The following is a 20,463-nucleotide window of genomic DNA, read 5'->3' as shown; positions in this document are numbered from 1 at the left end:
CAAGAGAAAAGCCCTGGGCTGGTTCCTTTCCTATTCCTGCTGACATTCCCATGGCTCTGGGCTGACCACAGCCCCTGCGGGGGAAGATGGGGATCCTCTTTTTGTCAGGGATTTGTGACCCTTTGGCAGCCTAAGTAGACCACTCCCCCTCCAAATTCCCTCTCAGGCTGGGGAACAAATATTTGAACAACACATCCCCTCACTGACTCCAGAGCCAGATGTTGAAAATATCTATGCCATAATAAGATTAATATAAATTTTTCATAAGTGTATCAAAAGCCATTTACTGGGGCGCCTGGGTGGCTCAGTCGGTTGGGCGTCCGACTTCAGCTCAGGTCACGATCTCGCGGTCCGTGAGTTCGAGCCCCGCGTCAGGCTCTGGGCTGATGGCTCAGAGCCTGGAGCCTGCTTCTGATTCTGTGTCTCCCTCTCTCTCTGCCCCTCCCCCGTTCATGGTCTGTCTCTCTCTGTATCAAAAATAAATAAACATTAAAAAAAATTAAAAAAAAAGCCATTTACTGATATTTTTAAAAGAGGAAATGAGGAAGACATACACCAACTCGACTAAGAGCCAATTTAATAAGCAGTTGGGTGTTACTGTATCAGAGATGGTTCAAAATTATAGCAGTTACCACTGCCAGCCTCCTTCTCCCTCCAACCCCCAAGAAGACAGTGAGCCCTTTTTTGGCCAGGGGTGTGGCATTAGTTTAAGTTCTACCCCAAGATGTCGCACTTTGAGGTACTCACTAGATGACTGTGGAAATGAAAAAGACTTTGAAAAATGCTGATGGGCAAACAGCCCTCCGCTGAGTCTCCGTGGGATCCCAGAAGTGCCTGCTGGGTGCCCTTCTGTGCAGCCAGCCCTGTACTTAGGACAGGAGAGGGGGGAGGGACTCACTTCCTGCCCTAAGGGATCTGTTTGCCCTTGGGAAGGTAAGTGAGGCGAGAAGGCCTTGCAGACACAAGGGAAGAACGTTGGACAGAATGGTGAGGGCATTTCAGTGTTTGGAAAATCATAAAAGGTGAGAGATCATGGAACCAAAGATTTCTAACCTTTCTGAGTTCCCACTCTTTTCTCAGAAAAAAAAAATGCACGCACATTTTTTTTCTTCTGATTTCAGGAGTTTTAGAAACTCTCCTGACACCTTTCCATAGATACACATGGACCTCAAGTTAAAAAGTCCTAATTTATCTTAATCCCTTAATTTTACAAGGAGGAAGATGAGGCCCAGAGGGGTCAAGCTGGTAATTTACATGATAGACACTTTGACAATGGAAAGTCACGGGAGACCCTTCGGTGTGGATCATGTGACCATCATCTTTCAGTCTCTCAAATCCTTTTCCCCATATTCTTTTATACCAGGAAATAAAGATGTGCAGTTCTCCCAAATCTATGAAGTCACTGTAATTCCAATCAAAATTCCGGAATTTTAAAAAGGAATTAAAAACTGACTCTAAAATATCAGGAAGAGAAAACGTGCAAGAATGGGTAAGAAAACTTGAAAAAAAAACAACTCTTGGGTTGGGGGATGGGAGGACACCTTTAGTAAACAAAACACAGAGTCTGAAACAGACCTGTGGGCACGAGGGCTACAGAAGGCATTTCAAATTTGGGTGAAAGAATACACTGGCGACTCTCAAAGTGTGGCCCGTGGGCCTTTGGGGTCCCCGAGATCCTTTCAGGGAAACTCCCAGGTCAGAGCTATTTCCCAATCAATGCCAAGACATTACTTCCCAGTTTAACTGCTTCTGTCATTCAGGGGCTTCATCTGAAGGCTTTGGGATGGGCCTCACTCCCATCATAATAGGGAAAGTACTTGTGCATTCTGTGTTTTAGACATTTCTCAGTTGTAGTTTCAAACATGACCTCTAGACATATATATAATCTACCTAAACAAAAGTTCCTTGAGTCCTCAATAATGTTTAAGAGTGTTAAGAGATCCTGAGACCTAAAAGTTTGAGAACTGCCAGAAGTGAACAGTGAACAGCACTGGGACACTTCACTAAGCATTTGGGAAAAACAAAGTGAGAACTTTAGCTCACCACACACACACACACACACACACACACACACACGTAGATTACAGATAAATTACTGTGCCAAACTGAAGAAATAAAATGTAAAGGTATTAGAGGGAAATAAAGGACATATGCCTATAGTTTTGGGGTTCAGATATAAGACACAAAATCTAGGAGCCATGTAGTATCTGATTTGTAGATGGATTTTGTTAAAAGTTAAGCATTTTTTTTTTGTATTAAAGAAGTCAACTTAAAAGGTGACAGGTTGGGAGAAAAATATTGGCAAGAGATATTAAATGGTTATTATTAAGAATAAAGAACATGTTAATAGGAAAAGAACAAACAACCTGATTACAAAATGGACAGAGATTATGAGCTGGCACATTGTGGTCATGAAAAAAAAATGTCAACAAAAATGAAAATAAGCACAAGCTGATTATTATCCAGAAAATGGAAATTAAACCAATGAATTTCCCCCCCATCAAATTGGCCAAAGTCACAGCACCTGTAACATCCAATATGGATGAAGGTGTGGGGAAACGGGAGAACGAGTCAGTACAATCTCTTTAGGGGACAATGTGGCATGTCAGTCAACATTTAAAAGATGCTTAATTTTCCAGCCACCTGGGTGGCTCAGTGTGCGCCTCAGTTGGTTAAGCATCAGACGACTTTGGCTCAGGTCATGATTTCATGGTTCATGAGTTCGAGCTCAGCATTAGGCTCTATGCTAACATGGCTGAGCCTGCTTCTCTCCCCCTCTGTCCCTCCCCCACTCATTCCTCTTTCTCTCTCTCTCTCTCTCTCTCTCTCTCAAAAAAATAAATAAATATTAAAAAATATGCTTGGAGGGGCACCTGGGTGGCTCAGTTGGTTAAGCGCCTGACTCTCGATTTCAGCTCAGGTCATGATCTGACAGTTCGTGAGTTTGGAGCCCCCCCATGGGGCTCTGTGCTGACGTCACAGAGCCTGCTTGGAATTCTCTCTCTCCCTCTCCTTTTGCCCCTCCCCCCATTCATGCTCGCTCGCTCAAAAAATAAACTTCAAAAAATTTTTAAAAATATGCTTAACTTTCAGTGATTCCACATTTAGTTGTCAATTCTGGAGAAATACTAACACTTGTGCACAAAGACATACGTGCAAGATGGCCCGCCACCTCATTTTTTAAGCAATAAAACAATTAAGAAATCTAAGTATTCATCAACAGAAAAATATAGTATAGATTGTGTTCTGAAACTCTATAAAGCAGCTGAAAAAAAAAATGAAGTAGATCCATATGCTGACATGGAAATACCTTCAGGAAACAGCTAAAAATCAAACCGCTGAAGAATACAAAGAAAACAATCCTTAGGTAGAAACAGTCCCTGCAATGGTGTGCAGACACATACGTATTCAAACCCTTCGAATACCGTCTGGAAAGACCCGTGAAAACTGACAAGGATTCCCACAGAACGACAGAGGAAGGGTCGAGAGCAGTGCTTCTTTTACGTTTCTCTTTGAAATTTTTTACGAGAGTTATGTTCTTCCAGTACCTGAGTGATTTAAAAAAAACCCAACAACCTCCTCCCCCATTCTGTGACCCCGTGAGATGTAATCTGATGCTTATTCTTCACGCACTCCCTCAGACAGACCGGTTAGGGGCAGTGGGAAAGAGTGTCAATTCCCTGCCCGGAGAGAGGGGCTGGCGGTAAGGAGATCTGGGCTCCAGTTCTGGCAACACGGCTGAGTGTAAATTGGGGTCATCTGACGCTTCAGCGCAGGCTCAGCTGTAAGGGACCGATGGACACCTGTCCTACCTATTTCCTGGGGTCCCCCTGAGGATCCACAGACATCGGGACAGAAGGGCCCTATAAGCTGAGTCTAGCAAAGGCCTGTGCCGCCGTCATGAATTTTCCAACGGGCAGTACAGTGTCCCTCCTTTCTGAGGGCATCGAGCCAAATCCGAGCCTTCTACCAAATTCCATTAAAACAGAACCGTGCCCATTAGGCCGTCGGTGCCTTTCAGACAGCGTGCCTCGAAATGAATGCAAATTGGGGATAAAAAGGCTTTCTGGCGAGAGCCTCCACACACGTAGAATCAATTACCATTTGATTTAGCAACCACTGAAAACTCTTCATTTGGGAGCGCCGAACAATAAGTCATGATTAAAAATGACTGTAATCCTTTTAATTGGATGTTAATGCCGTTTCATCGTGACGACTGTTGATCGCAGGGCTTCTCCTCTCTGGCTCCTCCTCGAGGATGCTGCTGGCCATGGTGGCCCGGTTCCTGCGGGGACCCCTGCGGGGACTTCCACCTGCAGATCCGCTGGTGAGCTGGAGGCGAGGCCACGTGGCTCTCCTGGCTCTGCGTGACCAGTGCCATGTCCTCTGAGGCTGTAATGTTGTCACCGCAGGCTCATGACTTGTTCCTCTTTCCGCCTTTCATGCAAGGAACTGCAGAGGACCGTGAAGTTACTCTAGCTTCACGTGGGGGTTCCTGGGGGGTCAACTCTTAGGTGCTGCGCGTGTATTTCAAATAGGACTCATTTTTAACCTATGCTAGCTCTCTCCCCTTTCCACTGTGCCTTCCCTCCCCTGGGTCCCCAGGGCTGAGCCCTCCGAACTGGCTCTGACTCTCCCTCCTCCCTCCCAGCAGCACTGATTTGATTGCTTACCTGCTCAGCTGTCCCCTTATCACCCATCTCAATTCCGGGGGCCTTTCCCCTGCACACATCGCCTCACCCCTTCCTTGTGTTCCCTGCTGCAAATGAGTACTCTTAAGAACACAACAACCACGACAGAAAGGCTCTGGTGATGTCATTCACCTGCCAGAAATCTAAGCTGGTTCCCCAGCGTCCTGGGCAGGAAGGCTGACTGGTATACAATGCTGTCAGGGCCTTTCCCTTCCTGGGAGCAGTCACTCTTGACCCCCCGCCCCCCCCCCCCCAACCACGGCTTAGCTATCATGGCTCCCCTCCCGCTATGCCCGCCGTGTGTATGAGTCGAAAGTGCATCTGTGTGCTTGTACCGTTAGGGCGGAGGGCCTGCTGACTGGGAGCACGGCCGAGCTGCCGGAGCCTTGCAAACCCTGCTGAAGGAATCAATGAACACAAGCCCAGGTCTGGCCCTACAGATGGGCTGCTCTTCCCTGACACATGCTGCGTATCACCAGGCCCTGCTCAGGCTGTTGGTCCTGCCTGGGATCTCTCCCCTCCATGTCTCCAGTTTTAGGACTTCTTCCCCAATCTTTCCAAGCCCTATGCAAACGCTACCTGCCAAAGCCTTTCCTGATTTCCGTGCAAGATGCCCTTCTGGACCCTCACCCCCACCTCAAGCTCTCCATGATGTTTTATGCCACGTAAGACTTACTCTGCTTTTTAGAACTCAGAGTCATACACCAGGTCTCGGCACCGTCAGATGTTCATTGAGGAGATGAGTGAATCATTCTGTCCACCCTCGCTGCTCTGCCTGCCCCCTTTGATAGAATGTGCTTCAAAGGTCTGGGCCGGTGGTTCCTTCTTGACTTTGTAACCCGGGCAGAATTTGCACGGAGTGGGTATTGCGTCAAATGATCTTGGAAGAAACAGATGCCAAGTGGACCTCGTCCTTTGGAAACTGCCTGGCTGTGCGAAGACCCAGTGCCTTTCTTCGTGGAGAAGACTCACCTTCCATCTCTCCCTGGGGAAGGGGTGGGGGGGCGGCTCCTGAGAGTCCATAGCACCCAGCCACGCCACTGCCTCTGCTTCTCTGGGGCAGAGATGAGAGGGAGGAAGTGGCCTCAGGCCACTGGGGGGTAAAGAGGGAACCGGAAGGAAGGCTGGCCAGGGCATCCGAGGCCCAGGCAGCATCCTTAGCCTCCCTGATGTGAGCAGGGCTGCACTGTGGGCTGGGAAGGGACCTGCTAAGTGCCACCAGCGAGCCTACTGGCTCTACCCATCCGTCCTCCTCTCCTCCCCCTCCTCCTCCTCCTCTTCCCCCACCTCTTGGCTTTGCCGCACTCAAACAAGATGCCATCCCGTCCTTACTGACGGGTGCCTCCCGCTTCTCATTGGCTGAGCTGCTTGATTCCTTTCTCCTGTGGTCCTGCTGGTGGGCTCGATGAAGAGCTTCTGGTATGTCAGGGTTTCTGTTGCTCCTGGCAGTGCTTCCGATAGATAAGGTGCCTCCATCGGTTGTTAAATAGCCTTTTGTGTTTCTGATCTCTCTCATTTCATCAACGACATTGCTTTCAGTTGGATATTTCTCACAGTAAATCTGTGAGAAACTTTTGCCTGGACCCTGATTTCTCATCAAAATATTTTCATATCATGGTCAGGAGACCAGATTGGAGGCCACTGAAAAATTATAAATTTAAGTTATCCTCTTGCCCGAGAACAGTCAGCAGGTCATGTGCAGAGGCTACAATGGACTCCGGTCCTGTGCTCAGGCAGTTTGCCAGAAAACCTCCTCTTGTCTTAAGAGCTTGGTGCCGTATAGACTCTTGCCCCACAGAGACTGTAGGTCTGGAGAGGACGAGCTGTGAGCCACGCTGCCATCGGCCAGAGAGCAGTTGTCATGAGTGTGAAATGTCACGGATCAGTTTCATCCATCAGAAATCAACCACCTCCAAAGAGACTCCCAGGGCCTCAGCAGTGGAAGGAGGCTTGGAGGTCATAACATTATCTGATGCTAGAACCATGTAGGGAGGCATGGTCCGTCCTCTTTTTGACCACCCCTAGGGCCTGTGATCTCATCGCTTCCCCTGGCCATGCTGTTTCTGAGCTGCCCCAGTGGTGAGCACGTCTTTCTTAGTGAGCTGAAAGCTGTCCCTCAGAAGCACCTCCCTGGCCATCCCGGTGCCCCTTCCAGAGCCACACAGGTGTCCACAGGAAAGGCAGGAGCCCACAGTACCAAACAGGCATCCTGATGGGATCCGGCCTTATTCATCATATATACATTATCACTAGTAACCAGAACTCAGTATTTTTTCAAAAACACATCACAACCTCATAGAACCTGAAGCATACTTTTTCTTCTGGAATACAGATTCCTGATACATCATCAGACCTCAACACTTCTTTATTGACCCACTCGATAGAAGGAGGGATTCTTCTGCAAAGCATGTACTTAGAAAAGACGCTGTCAGCACAGAGAGCCTGTAAGTAGTCATACCGATTGGGGGAGGAGTGTTCGGTGGCACATGAAACAATTTCTGTTCTGTGGAATTAAAAAAAAAAACCCAGGACCTCACGTCTTAGTGTGGGTACGTCTGATGTTCCTGAAATTCTCCACTACTTCCAGAAAGAATAAAGATCGAAGTTGGGATTGCTGCTCAGACTGCCCCTATCCCTTCCCTGCCCATCTCTTCCCCATGGGCTTCTGTGCTGTCAGATTTCTCCGGAGTCCTGCTCTTGGTGCCTGATTTTCTCTGGGAGAGAAATGGGAGGGAGGGGGTTTATCAGACAATCTTTATATCAGCTGTGGTAGCTACCCTGGGATATTCTGGCTTCAGCTTTAGGTCACCTTTTAACAGGCAGGAGCTCAAAATGACAGTGGATCAAGAGGTGCCATAAAACCTGACCTCAGGAGAGGATACACACACACACACACACACACACACACACACACATACACACCACATCACATATGTATATATAGATATATGCGTGTGTGTGGGTCTGTATACATATACACTAACCTGTTAATTTTTGTCTCCAACCTCTGTCCTAGAGTGACACAAAGGGAGGAAAGGGAAGGGAGGACAGACATAGACTCAGAGCTGAGCTGTACTGCTAGTGAGCTGCATGGACGGGTGTAAGAGAGAAACCTCTCAAATCCACCTGTACTTGAGTGCCTGACTCCAGGGTACCTCCTCCCCAAAGGCCTGTGGGGCCAACAGAGCAGTGGCCTCCCTAGAGATGTCCTAATCTCTGGCAGCTCCGAATACATTACCGACATGGCACAAGGGAGTTGCAGACTGCAGGTCATGGACCCTGCGATGGGAAGATAATCCTGAATTCTCAGGGTGCAGCCACTCTTAAAAAACAGAGAGCTTTTCTGGCTGAGGTCAGAGAGATGGGCGGAAGGGAGGCGGGAGGGCTTCAAAGTGTGGGAGGGACCTGACCCACAATTGCTGGCTTAGAAGAGCAAGGAAGTCATGAATCAGAGAACAGAGCAAGGAGACGGGACCTCAGTCCTATGCCCTGGGAACTCGGTCAACCACCCGTATGAGCCTGAAAGAGGATTCTCTCTGGAGCCTCCGGACGAGAGTCCAGGCTGACACCTTGATTTCAGCACTGCGGGACCCAGAGCAGAAATGAGCCAAGCCTGCTGGACTTCCGACCCACAAAACTGCGAAACAGTAAATTTGTGTTGCTCTAAGCCTCTAAAATACAGCCTGGTACAAGCTGGAGCCTGTTACGAAAGGCTGTGGCCTGGAGGAGGCAGGATGCCCTGCAGGCGTGTCTGGCCACTGTAAGGGGCCTGACTCGCATCCAGAGCCAGCTGTCACCCCCACTGGCTCTGACTGGGCCACGTGGCTGCCAAGCTCCTGAACGTGGAGAACGCGCCCGGTAACACCCACCAAGGGAAAACCTCCGCACCTAGAGGTGACAACACCATTTGGAAAGGCAGCGGCTGAGATGCTTGGGAGTTTTCACGACCTGGGCCCTCCCGAAAACTCTTCACCTCTACCTGAGGATGATATTTTGGGGGAAAACAAGCTAAAATCTGCTCTGAACCTAGTAGGGGCATTTCTCGCTTTCCTCTCCTTTCCATGCGAATAGTTTCTCCAGCAAAGTCAGCATGCTACCCTTTCTACCAGCAACGTTTGTCTGTTCCCCTTCCTGGGGAACACAGTGCTCTTGATTATACACACTATGGGCACAGCCAAATCATGAGAATGAGCAGACATGTGTGCTCTAAAAGAAGGTTCTAGCAGAGCCCGCCCGTTGCACATATTGCCACAAAAAGAAGCTTCTATGAAATCGCTCCTGCCATGCGTGCAGACGATGCTTTGGTGTCGGGTGTTCTCGCTGATATCCCATATAATTGGTCGTCACCATAGCATGTCAAGTACATAATGCTTGACTCTCGCAGGTCAAAAACTTGAGACACAAAAGCGTTAAAAGAAATGACCTCAGACTTCATTTAAAAGAAATGACCTCATTCATCGTGAGGCAGCAGGAATCCAGGACCCACAACCTGGTCCTTCCTTGTGACTCTTTCTGGGGTTGGGAGATGATAAGATCCACGAGCTGGGAGGCCTGTAGCAGGTGCCACGAAGACCCAACAGCACAAACCACACACAAGAGGTGCATGCTGTCTGCTAGAGAGGGGACCACTGTGCCCAAAGGTGGCACCCAGGAGAGCCACATGGGGCAGGAGGGAGCCTGCAGGCCCCAAGGAATGGGGCAGCTGAAACCCCCCAGGTCTCAGGTGGGCTTTTGCCTCCCCTCCCCACCGAGTGGGGTCCCTGTCACTGATACCTCTCATTGTCTGAAGTGCTCCACATGCATTCTGCACAGACATCCAGGGGTCAGAATGGTCACAGGTGCCAGGGACAGAGGAGGGGAGGTGGCTCAGGTTGCCACACTCTCGAGGCTTCAGAAAGCATTCCAGCTGGCAGCCCAGACCTTGGTTCCGGTCTAAGGTGCATGTATTAAACTTAACATGACCAGCGTGTTTTCATGATGTAACCAACTTCCTGAAAGACAGATAAGCCTCTTCTTCTGGGAAGAAAAGACAAGGCTTGACTGTAAGATATGCCAAAGCAACAGGCCTTGAAAATAGAAGGGCATGGAGGAGATGATGGTGGAGGGTGTCACCCTGGCAGGACTGGGGACAGGGATGAAGAGAGACATTTCTCATGAGACCTGTTCTTAGCAGCCACAAACACTGAAAATTTCATTCTCAGGACCACCTTTCCTTCTGGATAACTTCTAGCTAACTCTTGCTTCCCAGATCCTTAATAGAAGACAGGACCCAAGCCCCCTTTGTATATCTTCCATATGTCGCCTGTCCCCCTTTTAAGAGATTAGTCGACTATAGGATCTGTACTTGCAACCAACGTTCTATGTTGCCTATGAACACAGAGGCACCAAAAAGGAGATACTTTATATTATGCAAATATCTATAAGACCACATTTGTTGTCAGTTCTATCTTAATAACACTACCACCACCCACACACCAGTTCCCAGGGACGTGAGCCAGCTTATCTTACTAACTAAATGCTGTACATGATACATACATCTTCATCAAGTTCTTCATTCATTGTTTAAGAATTCTCTACCACAAGATGAAGATTACTTTTGGGAGTACTGAGAAGTTCAAGTCCAGTCTACTTGCTTATGTGAAGAAGAAAGGGAGCTGGGTCCCAGATGGAGCCAGGTCAATGGGTCCAGTGGGCCAGCGCTACAACAATGAATGTGAAACTTAGGGGGATGGGTGAGGCGGGGAGCCCATTCGAGCGCATCATGGGTGAATATTTCTCTTTCAAGAAGTTCAAAATAAGCGTGGTACACGCCCATATATACTGTTTGGCAGGACGGGATTAATCTGAATGGCCTGAGATTGACCACCTTTAGTCCATTCAAGACTGCGAAAAGGTGTTCTGTTCCCGGAAATAATATAGGTCATCCAGACCGTCTGGAGGGGCGCCCAAGGAGATTCCCAGATGGAATCCATATAGAGGGTCAGAGGATTCCCATCTGGTGACTGCGTACCAAGAAGGCAACCCACACACAGGCATCTATAAATACACTGCAGGGACCACCTCCTGATCAAAATGAGGTGGACTGGACCTTGCAGCCCTCCTTCTACCCAAACCAACCTGACTTAATACATATCAGTGCAGGTTCCTGGGGTGGGCAAGAATTTACACTTGGCTTTCTAGCTAAAAAGCGCTTTGATTTAAACAGAGCTAAATGAGTCACTTTGAGGTTCAAGCATTCAGACACCACAACGCATGCAAGTGAATACGGGGAGTTTTTTGGAGGATTTACAGAAGGCAAGAAAGTACGAGTTCCGAGAAGAAAAGCCAGGGCACAGACGATGAGGTAGTTGAGGAGGTCAGTCCAATACTGAACACGGTAGCATTGTGAAAAACAGAACAACCAGAAAGGATATCTCGCAGGACTGTCCTTAAGAGCATTTAGGAATCCTGTCTGTTGTGAACCTGTGGGAAATGAAACCAAAATTTAGTATTCACACATTCACCTCCAGAAAAACAGCCTTTATGCGGAAAGCTCCCTCATCTACATGAACATAATAGGTGTCTAAAGATCAATTAAATAATTATATTTTGTTGTGCTACAGCACCAGCATACTGATCGGGGACTGAGATTCCACCACAGTTATTCAACCAGAAAATGGCAGATTCATAATTAGGCCCGACATCTGCAGGATATTTTTTCAATAAAAGCAGATGGATGCCTGCGTCCTTTCCCATAAATTATAGTTCTGATTACTCCTTTGTTTTCCTCATTTTAATAGGAAAACAGAATACTGTATGCTATTTTTTCCTCTTCTTTTATGAAAGACTGTTTTTCCAAAGTTTGTTAACTTTTGACCTGGGGCATCCTATAAACCAGGCTGCGTACAAAAGACGTCTTTCTCTGCACCCAGAGTAAACAAACTCATAACGTTGGAGTTTATTACTGACTCCTTTAGGCTTGAAGACATTTTAACATGAATTGTGTGTGCAAAAAAAAACATTTCTTTAGGGACTTGAGTAAAGATGTATCCGACAAGAAGCAGTTTTTATTGTACGTGTTGACATCATGGTTTTTAAACATAAATGCCCATGGGGGAGGAAGTCTTGGTGCTCCCATCTCGGAGTGGTGATGCTGGGTCCCTGCTGTGCTGCGTGAAGCCATGTGTTTTGGGGACATCATCTGGCCCGGGGCAGAGACGAGAGGCACAGGGAGGACAGACACTGTGTTATCTCTGCTGCGGCTGCAGGGGGCAGTTAGAGGCAGGGTCCTGGACGCCTCTGTGTAGGAGGGAAGGCTGAGGGTGGGGTGGCTCCAAATTCATCCTCGAGGCCCCATTTCCTCCCTCTGTGCTGTGTTCCCCACAGTCCACTGCGGAGGCACAAGGATGTGCCAAGAGCAGGAAAATGAAGAAGGAGAGCTTAAGGCTTCTTCTTCCATCTCCGCTAGGCCAGTGGGGCAAAGCCAGCACGTGGGCTGGGGCAGATCCTAGAGAAAACACCATCTCAATTGAGGCAAAAGGAAGATCCTAAAAGAAATGACTTCTCTTTCCCTACTGACCCCAAACTGGCTTGCTTTTCCAAACCTTCCCTTCTCAACAAGGAAGTCCAGCCATCAGGTTCCCCAGAATCTTTGCTACAACAGGATTCTCCCCCAACCTCCCTTCGGAGCCCCATTACCTGGCAGGGAGAACTCAGGTGACAGTGCTCTGCCTTTGCCAATGTTTTCATAATCTTAGGGGATCATGGGAGTCACGTAAAAATCTGCCCTTCCTTAGAGCATGGAGTGCCAAGCCAAGTTGGGGGCGGGTGGGGTTGTTCAGGGGGATTTGTTGGGGGGTATAGAACAAGGGGAGAGAATAATCTTTATTTGCTTTTGTTCAACACACTCAGGTAATTTGCAAGCAGGTAAATTCTGAATGCTTTTTTTTTTTTTGTGGAGAATGGGATTAACAATATTTAAAGCATAAACTACAGCAAACTCCATTTTCTCCCATCTAAGTACTAACCAGGCCAGACCCTGCTTAGCTTCCCAGATCAGCGCGTTCAGGGTGGTATGGTCGTAGACCAGCAAACTCTATTTGGCTGGATCTGGGGTGAGTAAACCTTTAGGGAAGACGAAAGTGAAATGTACCTCACTGTGGTGGGTGTACCTAAATGTACACCACCCTCCTGCCAGGTGGCCGGCTTCACAGTGTGTGTGTGAGTGTGTGTTCCCAGAGTTCACGTGTGCAGGTGAGCAAGCGAAAACTGGCCCTTGATACCCAGATGTAAGGGCAAGGCCATAAATACACTTCAGTAATACACATATGAAAGCATTCTGAAGTTGCTAAAGATGATATAAAAATGTCAAGTTTGAATACTATTTTTTAGGTCATAAATGTGCTGCAACTATCAGCACTTATTTCTTCTCGAGTTGTGTAAACCACAGTTTCTTGTCTCTGGTTCTTTTGCCTATTAATAAGCAGATAGGACCCTGGCTACATTTTTGCCATTTTCAACTCTGCAAATAGAGAGCAAAGGGCCACCATTAACACCCTTCCCAGGTAGGGTGGAAAAGACCTCTAATAAACCTTAATTCTCTTCTTGGGATCCCACCCAAGTTATGGCTCTCAAGCATAGATTACAAACTTGGGTCACATTCAGATGAAGGGATTTCAGCCAAAAAGAACGGGACCTACGTTTTAAAATGCCATGAAAACTTAGGAGATTCCATGTAAGGTCCAATCATGACCGATGTTTCCATGCGAAATTTTCTATGCCCTCCCTACCTTGGGCTGCACCAAACCCGACCCAACGAGCGGCAGGGGATATGCATTTCCAACTTCAGCCTGGGCACATGTCATCTGTGGTATCAGTGCTGCTGCCCGGGGAAGAAAGTGGGCTTGTGTTCACACAGTGAGGGACACACTGCAGGAGGAAGCTTTGCACTTGCTAACGGATGGCTGTACTTCAGGAATGTGGACCAGAGGCAACGCTGGTCTCTCATGTTGCTAATGGGCACTGTAATGGAAGTTAGAGGCTTAAGTTTATAGTTCAAAGCCAATTAACTTCCTTCTCATCATTCCCTGTTGTTGGAAAGTGGATAACCAAGAGAGCAAAGAAATTCAAAGTCATGACCTTCAGAATGGGAAATGAGAAACGTCATTTGCTTAGGCAAATACACATTAAAATCGTTAATATCCCAATCTCAGTTTTAATAATGTTGCTTCCTTCATATGCCAGGGATTTACTAATGTTTAGCAGGTAACTGAAAATCTTTTCAACTGTATATTTTTAGTGTGTGTGTGTGTGTGTGTGTGTGTGTGTGTGTGTGTGTGTTAGAAAACCCAGTCTTCAGCCTCAGACATTGTTTTCTAGGGATGGTGACTGTTCTCACTTAAGCCAGTATCATGTTAAAAACAAACAAAACTACTATTTGATGGTTATCATTGCAGCCCGTTATCCTTTGTGCAAAATGTGGGAATGATTCTTTCAGGGAATCCCTTAGCAAAAGAGAAAGTGAGGTCACTGAGGTTGCAGCAGGGGCAAGTGTATCAAGGAAAAAGTCTTATAAGTGAAAGACAGCCTGATCTGGGGCGTTCAGGCAGCTGTGGCCGGAAGGATCAGGAATGGGGAGTAGAAGGAACAAGGGAGAGAGGGCAGGGAGAAGGGCAGCCGGGGAGGTCAAGGAGGGTGACAGGGAGGGAGGGGTGACAGGGGTGGAGGAAAGGAGGGGAGGGCAGGGGAGGAGAAAGGGGAGAAACACAAAAGGGGGCAGTGGAAGTGAGGAGAGGTCCAGGAAGAGGGGAAAGAGAAGAAAGAGAAAGCCCGAAATGATCAAAATATTAAATCAAAATTAAATCCGAAAACCAAAGTCAGGCAAATGGTTACATACGTAATCTGATTTCGCCAGCATACTTACGAAGAATGACGTGGGTGATAACGAATGCAAGTATAAAGACTGTCAGAAAAGACAGAGATAAAATAAACATATAAAAAAATCTGTAGTTTCTTTTCCCCACACAGTTGCCTACCCAGGGACAGTGGTGATCAAACCGTTCTGAAATGAGAGGCAGAAAAAAAAAATACGGAAATCAGTTAATAAAATGTCTTTTTACTTGACGGAAACTCTCCCTGCTACCCAATACTCTGACGACGCAGTTGGTCCTTGAACGGTGTGGGGGCACATGGCCGAAAACCCCATCTAACTCTGACCCCCCAGAAACTTAACCGTAATAGCCCACGGTCGACTGGAAGCCTTAGCGATCACCTACACAGTCGATCAACACATATTTTATACGTTCTATGCACTATATGCTGTATTCGTACAATAAAGTGAGCTAGCAGAAAGAAAATGTCATACAGAAAATCAGAAGGAAAAGAAAATACATTCACGGTGCTGTGCTGTGTTTATGGGGAAATACCCACGTATAAGCGGCCCCACGGAGTTCCAGCCTGTGTTGTTCAAAACCCTACCACACTGTGCATTTCCAAATCCACTGCTCAGAGAAATGCTTAACATGCAGACAGTTGAAGCACAGAATCATTCTTTCAACGGAACTTAGCTGGTTTGAAAGCACAAGGAACATGCATCCTTCTCACACAACAACTTGAAGAAACAGGCGCTCAAGTTCTCGTGACAATTAGAAAAGGGACGATTTCCCTGTTTTGTACCAGCAGGCTTTTTAGGTTCACAGAACAGCCTTCCCTCAGGATGGCTGTTAAGTGCTGGGCTGGGCAGGGCCTGGGCTCGGCCCCTCGCTTGCGCGCATGTCTGTGCGTGCACACGTGTGTGTCTGTGCGTGGGACCGAGTGAGCACCTCTCTCGTCACGTGTTTGCGTGCGTGCTTGCGTGTGGGCACGCACGTGTGGTACTGAGTGACGCGTCTCTCGTCAGCGGCTGTAGACGGAGGTCCCTGTCCAGGGGGCCTGTCCCAGGACAGGACAGAGGGATTGTCTCTTGTTCTCTCCTCCCATGACAACGGTCTCCCAAGGAAATGCCTCCACTCTTTCAATAGTTGCAGGAAAATTGGTATTTTAAAAACCGTGGTCTTCATGCGCACGGTAAGACACCACGTCTTTCAGTCCACAGTTCTCGGCTAAGTTACCTGTGAAACGGAGATGCTTTTATAGAGTCCTTGTGGGGTTAAGTAATGTCTGGGAAAGCCTTTTTACAAAGTACACAGTGTTTTGTGGTTTGTTAAGAGAAGTCACATACCTTGATACCTCTGGCCTTGAGCCATTTTAGGAGGAAAATGATGCTGCCCTAATTTACAGGGGAGCCAACGGAGGCCTAGAGAGAGGGAAGGCTGCTCGTGTGGGGCCACACAGCTCAGAATCAGTAGAGCTAGAACCCGAGGGCACCCCACAAGTGCCCAAGTGCTGGGACTGGGCACTTCCGCACCGTCACCCCCGGTTCCCTACGTACAGACCCGCGTCTTCTCACCTCGGGAATTTCACACAACGTCTGAAATGAGGTTGTGACTCGTCCTTCCCCCTGCAAGTAATGGCCAAGTGCTTCTCTTTTCTCTACCCCTCGGCTGGTTTTCCATCCAAAGGACTATCCAGAGTGCCCTCCTAACACACCCTGATCTGACCGCCTGCTGCCAGGGGGGCCGAAAACACCAGGGGGGATGAGTTAGCTTTCTACACGGGGTCTTTCCCAAGCTTAACTTCTATTCAATTTTCATATTTTAAATCCCTATGTGTTTTATTTATTTATTTGTTTGTTTATTTTAATGTGGATCCATTTTGTTTGGGGGGGGAGGGGCAGAGAGAGAGGGGGAGACACAGAACGCAAAGCACAGAATCTGAGCTGTCGGCACAGAGCCCGATGCAGGGCTCAAACCCACAAACCCACACGACCTGAGCCGAAGTCAGACGCTTAACATTTTAAAAATACACACAGAGAGGCGCACATCAGGTGTGACCATGTAAGTAAACCGACCAAAGTCAGGCAAGGCGGTGTTGCCTTTCTTTCTGGTCACCTGTCACAAATCACTCATCTTCTATTTTATGTTTCCTACAAGCTTGCTTCTTGAGAAGGGTGCAAGGACACCTGGGGACAGTGGTGGCAGAGGAGCCCTAAGAGTCATGCTTGTCTGCCAGTGGTGCGAACGACAAACAGCCAGTCTGAGCAGGGGACCCGGAGAGAAATTTCAGACCTCACTGGTCTGGTGACAGCCCGATGGCCTGTCACCAGAGGCTGGCACGTGAGGTAAGTAATGCCTGTTGCTGGACCACATCATGTGATGACACGTGTCGCCAAGCCACACAGCTGGAAAAGTGAACTCTTGTGTAAAAACAACCTCAGTTCTCCCAAGTCACTGGTCTATGCGGGCTGTACCGGAGACATCTACACAAAGAAGGGCAAAAAGAGAGAAAAAAATCTGAACCAGTGAGATTTTCCCAAGACTTTGTGCCATTTCAAGAAGCCTCTTCTTTATCCATGGGCACAGAAAATGGGAATGAGAATTGGAGGCTTGGGGGCACAGGAGCACATGTTAGGTCAGAATCTCTGACCCCAGCTACGAAAGCTGATCTCCAAACCCAAAATATGTGGATTCAGCCTCTTCACTCAAGCAAAAGTCGCCTATCAGCACAGAAGACACTAAGGCTTGGGAGGTGTCACTAACACTGTGGACACCCCCGTCGAAGTACAAGGGTCTTGGCCACCCACTGTCGACCATGGCTGTGGGGGCGGGCGGCTGTTTTGTTTTTCGCTTAGAAAGTTTACTAGCGGCTGAGGGAGGCAGACCCACTGGAGAAGTGAAGACGGTAGATGGTGTGCATGAGACCCTTGCTCATGGGGTCTGGGAGGCTTCTTGCAAAACCAGTCATGTCTCAGGAATGGTGTGAATGCCTGGTGGCCTGGCAGTCTTGAGCTGGAAGCAGTTTCCACTTGGAAACTTGTCTTACTGAAAACTTTCTAGGCTAACAAAAATCCCATTGAAATGTAGGCACCCCGTGAAATTCTTTTATTGAACGTTTTCCACGTCCTTCTTGGTGTGTGTTGAATACACGGCGGTAAATGAGCCTCCAAGACTCGGTGGGCATCTCTGTCCAATGGCCGCTTGCGCCATGCCATGCCCTCCGCCATGCCCTCCTCCCATCCCCTTGCTCAGTTTCACTCTCTGCCTGACTTCTGGCGGTGGGCTGCACCCTGGGCTCAGCTTGGGCCTCTCCTCTCCTCTGTGGATTCTCTACCACTGTGAATTCTCTTTCTCCCAACGTTCAACTGCCAACCAAAATGGCCATGCACTGCCTTCGACAGGTCCTGTCAGCTCTACCCCCACGTTTATCCAAAATCATCTATTTTTTGTTCGTGTTTGCCAACGCTACTCTAGGCCTTTGATGAATATTTGTCAAATGACTGAATAAGCCCTCATACTGCCAAAAGGACATCCAAGCCAGCAAGCGTGTTGCCCAATGTCACACAGTTCACGAGTACCAAGGCTGGGAAGAAGCCCTGCTCTGCCTCCAGGATCCTGGCTCCGACATGCACGCTGCCTTTCTTGAGTATTTTTCCTGCGCCCAGCACCGCGTCAAGTGCTAGGAAGGAAAACACCACCACCGCCCCATGGCTTCAAGGCGTTCCTTATCTTATCTGATGGGTTGCTTTGTTTTCAGCCTCCAGATACCCCTCAGACTCTGGGAATGAACTCCTAACAGAGAAAACCCAACTGAATGTCTACCTCAATCTGTTCTCTCACCAATGTTGGCAAGCGCACAGTCTCTCTTTATGGGTCAAGGATAAAAGCAGGACAAGAGGTGTCACCCCAGCCCGCGTGGCTCTGCTCTGAGCGCACTCGCCCTAGCTCAGAGTGGAAGGAGCTCAGCGGGGGCCTGGGGGTGTTCCGAGCGGGGAGGCTTCTGTTACTCAGTTTCCAGGGGAGAAGAGCAGACAAGAGTTGGGGACAGGCTGAGATGGGACAAGAGGAAGTGGCCACAGCTGCGCACGACGTGCTCCCGGGGACCTGGATGAAGCAGTAATTGGCCGAGAGGGAGAACATCTGGAGGAGGAGGGGGGACCCAGCAGCTGGAAAGCTACTTGCAAGAATCTGCAACATCGGAGACATTTTGAACGACTATCATTAGAGGTCATCTCGTGGATTTTCCACGTGGAAAAACTAAACGGGTGTCCTATGTACTGGCGGTGGAGTGGGGGGTGCTGTGGGAGATTCTTTAAAAAAAAACGCTTTGGACTTTCTGCCACATCCCTTGATTCTGAGGTCCGGACCCAGCCAGAAGGGAGTGGCCTCTACACTGCTACATTTCTGGAGAGTTCCTTTAAAAAGCACTAGGAGCTATTCCCTGGGCTATGCTATGCTGTTTTGTGGGTCTGTGCTCAGTCTTGCCGCACACAGGAACAGCTTCAGAGGTGGGGAATGGAACACAGGGGCAGGGCGGGGTGCTGATAAACCTGGAAGGTTCTGTAAAGTAACTGGAGATCCGAGTAGCCAGCGGGGGCGCCCTGCCCACAGCCCTGTTAGCACCACACCACCCTGTGTGGATCTGTTCTCCCCTCCCCCTGGTGAGCCTTGCGGTAAGAGACAATTTCTGGCCACCCGAATTGCCTGGCAGACACTCAACAAACATGCACCAAGCCAAGGAAGAGATGCCTTTAATCGCTTTTGGTAGGTTTCTGGGTAGTCGCTGCTCCTGGTGGCCAGGAACAGACACTGAAAATGCTGGTCAAGGAGGAGATCGCTGGGGAGCCAACCAGAGGAAAAGGCAGGGTCTGTGAAATTTGAATGAGTTCAGAGAAGGCTGAGGGTTGGAAGCTGTTGACCAGAGGTTAAAAGCACCCGCTGGATACTTCTTAGTGTCAATCAGCTCATGGCAAGAAGTGGCCTCTACACTAACAGTGGGAGGCAGACGTGGTTTTATGAAAAGCTCCACAGGATGCCACAGGGAGACCCAGATGCTATGTTTGGGATGCAAGCTGACTTCAAAAAGTCACCTGCCCTGAGATCTAAGTGGGGAAAGAAGGTTCCATTAAAATGGCCAGTGGGGGCACACTTTAGAAAAGTCTTATTTTGTTAACCCCAAAGTCAAAATAATAATGACAATGTTATGATTATGATTATCAATTTTAAACAGAGAGAGCAGGGGAGAGCGGTAGAGGAAGAGAGACAGAATCTCAAGTAGGCTCCACACTCAGCGAGGAGCCCAACGGGGGGCTCAATCTCATGACCCTGGAATCATGACCTGAGCCAAAATCAAGAGTTGGACGCTCAACTGATTGAGTCACCCAGGCACCCCAACAATAATATTATTAATGATGATTAAAGGTACCATTCACTGACCGCATGTTACATGATTATGTATTTTATTATTTCATCGTCTGTCATCTGTCCTGGACAACAGCCCCAGAGTAGCCCCAGGTGCTATGCCCACACCTTATAGACCAGGGAATCACCACGAAAAGTGAGGGACTACCCATCAGGGGCCACAGATTCTGAGCAGAGACTATGCCTCAGCCCCGACCAGAGGAAGATTTGGGGGAGAAATGGAGTATGAAAAAGACCCTTAAAAAAAGGAAAATAGAAGCATTAAAATTGTACCAGGACAGAAAAGTCCCCTGAAATATTAAAGAAAAAATATTTGCCAAAGCTGTGTTCGAAGGTTGCCAGAGAAAGGAATACAATGCTTGAAACATTAAGAATTTAAAATCTCCTAAAAGTCAGGCTCTACTATAGGCCCTCAAGAACGGGATCCAGAGGTAGAGAAAAATCATACCCTCAGGCCAGGCAGCAGCGGACCCAAAAAGTCTGCATTTTCCAGACAGTGG

The 20,463-nt window shown here is 48.3% G+C and overlaps 1 protein-coding gene across 3 annotated transcripts in view; it reads right to left on the bottom strand.

The window, feature by feature from the left end:
- Positions 1-20,463, bottom strand: part of ZDHHC14 (zDHHC palmitoyltransferase 14) — a 291,747-nt gene that overhangs the window by 26,161 nt on the left and 245,123 nt on the right. For 2 of the 3 annotated variants that reach the window (XM_060616992.3, XM_060616993.3), the window contains exons 4-5: positions 14,593-14,730; positions 11,105-11,153 (exon numbers count right to left, since the gene is read on the bottom strand). In XM_060616992.3, coding sequence (XP_060472975.1) covers positions 11,105-11,153; positions 14,593-14,730 — 187 coding nt within the window. The remainder of the gene's footprint in view (positions 1-11,104; positions 11,154-14,592; positions 14,731-20,463) is intronic. The other variant, XM_060616995.3, reaches the window with a different exon arrangement.

The sequence above is a fragment of the Panthera onca genome, chromosome B2, assembly GCF_046562875.1.
Source record: "Panthera onca isolate mPanOnc1 chromosome B2, mPanOnc1 haplotype 2, whole genome shotgun sequence".
Taxonomy (NCBI): Eukaryota; Metazoa; Chordata; class Mammalia; order Carnivora; family Felidae; genus Panthera; species Panthera onca.
The sequence above is the reverse complement of the archived record's forward strand: the minus strand, read 5'-3'. Positions and strand labels throughout refer to the sequence as shown.